Source organism: Halichoerus grypus, chromosome 4, assembly GCF_964656455.1.
Source record: "Halichoerus grypus chromosome 4, mHalGry1.hap1.1, whole genome shotgun sequence".
In the NCBI taxonomy this organism is placed as follows: domain Eukaryota; kingdom Metazoa; phylum Chordata; class Mammalia; order Carnivora; family Phocidae; genus Halichoerus; species Halichoerus grypus.
Genome location: NC_135715.1, coordinates 719955 through 726375, shown reverse-complemented (window position 1 = coordinate 726375; position 6421 = coordinate 719955). Strand labels below are relative to the sequence as shown.

The 6421-nt window shown below is 68.4% G+C and overlaps 1 protein-coding gene across 1 annotated transcript; it reads right to left on the bottom strand.

The window, feature by feature from the left end:
• Positions 1-2059: 2059 nt before the first annotated feature.
• Positions 2060-6376, bottom strand: LOC118522391 (uncharacterized). Its single transcript, XM_078069947.1, has one exon. The coding sequence runs from the start codon at positions 6374-6376 to the stop codon at positions 2060-2062; it is 4317 nt and encodes a 1438-aa protein (XP_077926073.1).
• Positions 6377-6421: the final 45 nt, after the last annotated feature.

The following is a 6421-nucleotide window of genomic DNA, read 5'->3' as shown; positions in this document are numbered from 1 at the left end:
CTCACGCCGCTCTGAGCGTTCTCCAGCCGACTTTCTGGTCTATTTAAAAATAGCAGCACAACCCTACCGCTTGTTTTAAAAAGGGAACACTCAGTGAATATAATATTTTTATCTCCTCTGTCATCACTTCTTTGCCAAACATGGCCTCAGATCCTCTGGAACGAAGGACGAAGGAAGAAGGAGGACAGTGAGTAAGGCGGTGTCCTGCCAGGCGCGGTGGCACACGGTCCCCCTGCAGCTCCCGCACAGACGCCGCGGGTGTGAGCAGGTGCGGCCGCCCGGCTCTGCTGGGCCCCGGCCCCGAGTGTGAGCCCAGGCGCCTCCCGGGGTTTGCGGCTCCAGGAGCCAGCCGGCTAGGTGCAGCCTTCCCGAGACTCCCAGGGCGGGGGCACCGGACGCCCCCAGCCTGCGTGCCCCCAGGAAGGGACGCTCCGTCCTCCGGCAGAGGTGGGACGGCCCCTGTCCCCACCGGCCCTCAACTCCAAGTAGGAGCCAGAGGCTGTGGGCGAGGTGCCCCCCAGGGCTCCCAGGTGCCCAGACGAGGGCGTGGGCAGCACCGCGCACGCTGGCAGCTGCAGCACGTTGTCCCACCGCGGGCCCTCGCGGCGCAGGGGGCACTGTCTCTGCTCTACGGAGGAGGCCTGGCACATTCTGGCGACCCCTCGGGACTCCCGGACTCGGGCCCCCACAGCTGTAGCAGGTGCCGGTCTGCCGGACTTTGAACCGCTGGCCTGAGGGGCGGGCAGCAGGCAGTGGGCCCGCGGCTGGACGGGGCACAGCGGCCGCGTGGACCCTCTGCCTCCTGCTCAGCCCCGCGAGAACTTCCGTGCACCGTGGGGAGGAGGAGGTCCCGCAGCCGCCCGCGCCCCGGCCCGCAGCGGACGAGGGCTGAGCACCGCCCGGAGCTCCGCTCAGAAAGCACCTTCTGCACGTGGACGCCCCAGCCCGAAGCGTCAAGGAAGCTTCTACGGGACGAGGAGACATTGCTTAGAACATCGCTCACCCGAAGGGCAGCCAACAGCAGGGCGTGCTCGAGAGGCAGGAACCCCCTTCCACAGACGGGGTGTCATGAGCGCAGCGTGTGCGGGGCCGCCGGGCCGCTGTCCCCCCGAGAGCTGGCGGCTTTCCTGAGGCTGCCTGATGGCCCTGAACCTGGTGCGCTGTCGCGTGGAGAGTTCAATGCTGTACACGAGATGTGACCCCAGTGTGGCCGTGCCTTAGAGACAGCGAGGGAGAAGCAGCCCGCCACGTGACAGAAATTACCCTGAGGCCACATGGTTACCAGGGATTTTATTTCCTTCCTTACGCTTCTATAGGATATTCAACTATTCTAGATGGCAGATGCTTTAGAGACCGAGAAGCAGGGGAGGAGGGAACGGTCTGGGCAGGAGGACTGGCAGCGAGGCCCCGGGGGCAGAGGCGGGTCGTGGCACCATGGATGTTCCCTGTCCTCAGCACGTGGCGCCCGCAGGGACACTTCCTTGGGACTGTGCATCTGGAAACATCCATCCCTGTGCACCGTCCCTTCCTGCGGGACTGACGCGGTGTCCCTGTGGTTGGTTCCGTCCCAACCGGAGCGCACTTCGCGGGCAGCTCACCGGCCCGTGCGGAGCAGAGGGGCCGCCGCCTGCGGATGACACCACGAAGGGCAGGTGGCCCGGGCCACCAAGACAGGACAAGAGAGACGCACACAAGCTCAGCAGCAAATTTGAAGGTGTGGAAACAACATGGCTCTGTGTGGAGATAGCAATGTGGACCCGGGTGCCCTCGAGCACCGTGAAGAGCGGGACCCACGGGGACAAGCACCTGATGTCCTGGGGCGTCCCTCATCCTCGCTGTTCCGTCCCCAAGAAGCTACACAGGCCCCAGGAAGACGGTGCAGAACTCCACAGTTCGGGGACGCGGACCGTCCCGGGGCCAGTGACCTGGAGGGAAAGGGACCCTCCACACGGCTCCCTGGACGCACACGTGGGAGCCGGGTGGTTTGGAGGCAGGAAAGCAGCCTGGCCAAGGCGCAGAAACCGAGTGCCAGGCGTGGCCGTGTTCAGCAGCCGGGGCCTCACTTGGGAAGCTTGAACGTGTGGTTGGCCCTGATAACTGCCGGCCTGAAGGACAGATCGAAGGACCTCTGGTCGCCGAAGCTCTGGGCTCTATACTTGACAAAGTGCGCCAGCCTTCGGCGGCGTTCACGTTCCGACGCACCGCTCCCTGCCTCCGGGGTGTTTGGGGGCCCCTCCTGGGCTGGGCTCCAGGGCGTCTCACAGACCCCGGGCTTGGGTGCGGGCACTGCAGAGCCAGGCGCTGGCTCGGGGCCGGAGGACCGCTGGCTCCCGCCCACCGTGGGCTGGCTTCCTCCCACCTGGTGTGGCGCTCCGGGCTCCGCCTGGCTGCCCCTGGGGGCTGGTCCCCGGGACCTCCCGCTTGCACCTGCAGTGGGCACTGCTTCCGATGAGCTGTCAGGGGGGCCCGCTGAGATGCGGGGTGCCATCCTGCCGGCCTGGGCCTGTGCCAGGCGCCCCGGCTTCTCTGGGGGGGAAGGTGCCTGGTTCTCTCCAGCCTGGGCACCGTGTCCCCGAGGGGGGTTCTCTGCACGCCTCGCCTGCTGCCCCTGCACATGTTCTGGGCCTTTCTCACTGCGTTGGTGACCCGTCCCCACCTCAGTAGCCCCCACCTCAGCGCCACGGCCCCCCTCGACCTCCCCGGGCCGTGTCTGACCCTCTTTTGCAGCACATGACTGAGGCTTCTGGCCCCACAGAGCTACCCCCTTCTCTGGGGGACCATCCAGCCCAATGGGCCCCGCAGCCCCCTCCTCCGGCACCCCCAGGCCTGCCCGCAGTTGATGTCTGTTCCCGACCTCGACTCCCTCCCGCACGCCAGCCCTTGTGAGGGACACAGGCGGCCCGTGTGCCTGGGGGTCCGGGCACTTGTGGGGCGCCCTGCCTACCCGCTGCCCTCCTTCTGCTGCTCCAGGTGATGGAGGCTGGCGGGGGGCCCCGGCGCCGGGAGGAACCTGGTCTTTGGGCGGGACGTGCTCGTCCTCCTCGGCCTGTTGGTTCTCAGGGGACGAGGGCGGAGGCCCCACCGCGGCACTGCCCTGGGGCGTGGGGTGAGCCCCGCCTGGGGCTGGGGTCGTGTCTCCCCCCGAGGGGCTCCCGGGTGCAGCTGCGGCCCTTCCGCCTCCCACCACCGCGCTAGCTTCGCTCTCGGCCACGGCGCTCGTGCGCGGCCCCGCCTCCAGTGGGACAGTGGCCGGCGCCTCGGGGGCCTTGGGCTGGCGCTGCCCCAAGATCCCACAGGTGCTGCTCTGGGCGGCTGTGAGCAGGTGCCTCCAGGGCCCAGGTGGGGCCGAGCCGGGCGGGGGGCTGGCGGCCCGGGTCAGAGCCGGGGCTGCCAGGCTGCGGTGTGTAGGTGGTGGGCGGCTCTGTCCCTCACGCACTGGGTGCTGCTCTGGGGCCGCGCTGTTAACGGGGTTCGGGACGTTACCTCTCGCTGGTGCGGTGTGACTCTCCGTGACCCCTGTGGCTGCCACCCGCCTGGGGGCTTCGGGAGTTGGTTTGGGGCATTCGCTGAGGGAGGTGGGTCTGTCGCTGCTGAGGCCGGGGCTGGTGCTCCCTGCAGCCCGCGGGCCGGGCCGGGCACGGCCCCTTAGTGGCGGCCCCCTGAGCTCTCGCTCACACAGGACCTGCTCGTCCGTGGAGGTGGGACTGTCAGACGGGGTCCTGTCTTTGGGGGTGGCCTCCAGCGCTGCTGAGACGCCTGCTGGGTGTCCCATGTCGTCAGGCAGCGCTTGCTGACTGCCAGGGACCGAGGAGCTGTCCCCTCTCCCTCGATTCTCTGAGACCATGGGATGATGCCATGGGGCATCCCCGTCACAGACTGGCCTGTCGCCTGATGCTGGCCACTGATGCTTCTCACAGGCCCACTCAGGCACGTCTTCTCCTGCCGGACCCTCAGGACGCCGGCGCTCCTTTGAATCCCCAAAGCTGTGCCCATTTGCCTTTCCCCAGGTGGGACGTCTCTGCGGAGCTGCCGCTGGGAGATCCTGATCCACGCTGGTGGCGGCCCTTGCAGGCGGGACACTCAGGGCTCTGAGGGAGCCCCCAACCGTGCCGGCTGCCCTGGTGCTCTCACCGTCTGTCCCCGTGGGAAATGGCACTCGAGCGCTTTCAAGCCCACCCCCACCCCTGCCTCCACCACTCGGAAGACTAGAACCTTTGTCTCCACCACCTGTTGCCTTGGGCAGCGTGGCAGGAGGTGGTGATATTCGGCGCGTGTCCGGCCGGGCGACAGTCACCTGGGGAGACCCCAAGGCCTTGGGCAGCATGGCAGGAGGTGGTGACATTCGGCACGTGTCCGGCCAGGCGACAGTCACCTGGGGAGACCCCACGGCCTTGGGCTGCGTGGCAGGAGGTGGTGACATTTGGCACGTGTCCGGCCGGGCGACAGTCACCTGGGGAGACCCCACGGCCTTGGGCTGCGTGGCAGGAGGTGGTGACATTTGGCGCGTGTCCGGCCGGGCGACAGTCACCTGGGGAGACCCCACGGCCTTGGGCAGCGTGGCAGGAGGTGGTGACATGTGGCGTGTGTCCGGCCGGGCGACAGTCACCTGGGGAGACCCCATGGCCTTGGGCCGCGTGGCAGGAGGTGGTGACATTTGGCACGTGTCCGGCCAGGTGACAGTCACCTGGGGAGACCCCACGGCCTTGGGCCGCGTGGCAGGAGGTGGTGACATTTGGCACGTGTCCGGCCGGGCGACAGTCACCTGGGGAGACCCCACGGCCTTGGGCTGCGTGGCAGGAGGTGGTGACATTTGGTGCGTGTCCGGCCGGGCGACAGTCACCTGGGGAGACCCCACGGCCTTGGGCAGCGTGGCAGGAGGTGGTGACATTTGGCACATGTCCGGCTGGGCGACAGTCACCTGGGGAGACCCCACGGCCTTGGGCCGCATGGCAGGAGGTGGTGACATTTGGCACGTGTCCGGCCAGGTCACAGTCACCTGGGGAGACCCCACGGCCTTGGGCAGCGTGGCAGGAGGTGGTGACATTTGGCACGTGTCCGGCCGGGCGACAGTCACCTGGGGAGACCCCACGGCCTTGGGCCGCGTGGCAGGAGGTGGTGACATTCGGCGCGTGTCCGGCCGGGCGACAGTCACCTGGGGAGACCCCACGGCTGACCGTGTGCACCGCAGGGCCTGGACCGTGGGCAACAGAAGTGGCAGGATATGTCCTGCTACCTTCTGTTCCGGGAAAGTCTCCTGGACAGCGAACAGGGGGTCTCCTTCCGAGCCTAGAGTCACTCCTTCTGTTTCGTCCTCAGAACTGCAAACTGTGAGGGCAACCTCGGGGGCCATCCCTGCTCCCGCACCCGGGAGCCCAGGCCACAGGCCCACGCTGGCTTCCCCAGGTGCCCCGGTGTGCTGTGCAGTGTCCCCTGCGGGGGGGTCCCCCGTCCTGTCACCTCCCACTGCCCCGGCACGCCCCGTCCTGTCACCTCCCACTGCCCCGGCACGCCCTGGGCTGGCTGGTTTGAGTAGGGACACCAGGGGCTCACCGCCAGGAAGGGCCCCACCGCCGTGGGAGGCAGAGGAGGGGGCTGGCCCGGGGACAGGCGGGGCCCCCCCACCCAGGAACACCGTTTCCGGGCTGTCCGCGCGAGCCGTGGCCCAGGGTGCTGGTGGCTGTGCGGGCCCCCCGCCGGGCTGTCTCTGTCCCGCCATTCTACTCCCCCGGGGTGCCCCGGCCCCCGCGCTGGGCACGCGCCCCGGATGCAAGTGGCTGATTCTGGCGCAGTGGGACAGCCAGCTCCTGGGGCCGCAGATGACGGTGGCGGCGCTGAAGGCCAGCGCGGGCTCCGCGGTGCAGGCCAGGAAGCGGGCCAGCGGCGCCCGGATGCAGGAGATGGCCATGGTGGCCGTGCGGAGCACGCGGGTCTCGGGCCAGTGCGTCCTCCTCCTCTGCAGGTTCTTCCTTCTCCCCTCCGCGCGCAGCGGCAGCACGCTGGCCTCTGAGCAAAGACAGCCGCTCTGCTCAAACTTCTCCCGCAGTTTGGACAGGACTGAGCCCCTCTTGGTGGCCAGCTTTGGCAGGGGCGCCCTGGCCGCTCTGGGCTCCTCACAGACCTCCTTCTCCTCTGCGGCCAAGAACATCTTCAGAATGTTTTTCACGGTGCCCTTCCCAGCGGGGAGGCCCTGCCGGGGCCTCTGTCTGTGGCGTGGCTCCCGGTCCTGCAGGGGGCGGCCGGCTCCCTCCCGAGCCTTCTCCAGGAGCTTACTGATGGTGGCGGTCACCAAGCTCCTGCCGGGGCCCTGCTTGTCCTTGGGGATCAGCCTCCCCACCTCCCGGGCCCTCTTGAGGCGGGGCTCGCGGCCCGCGCCCATGAACTTGGCCTGTAGGAGCTGGAAGCAGGTGGGCCGCTGCTGGCC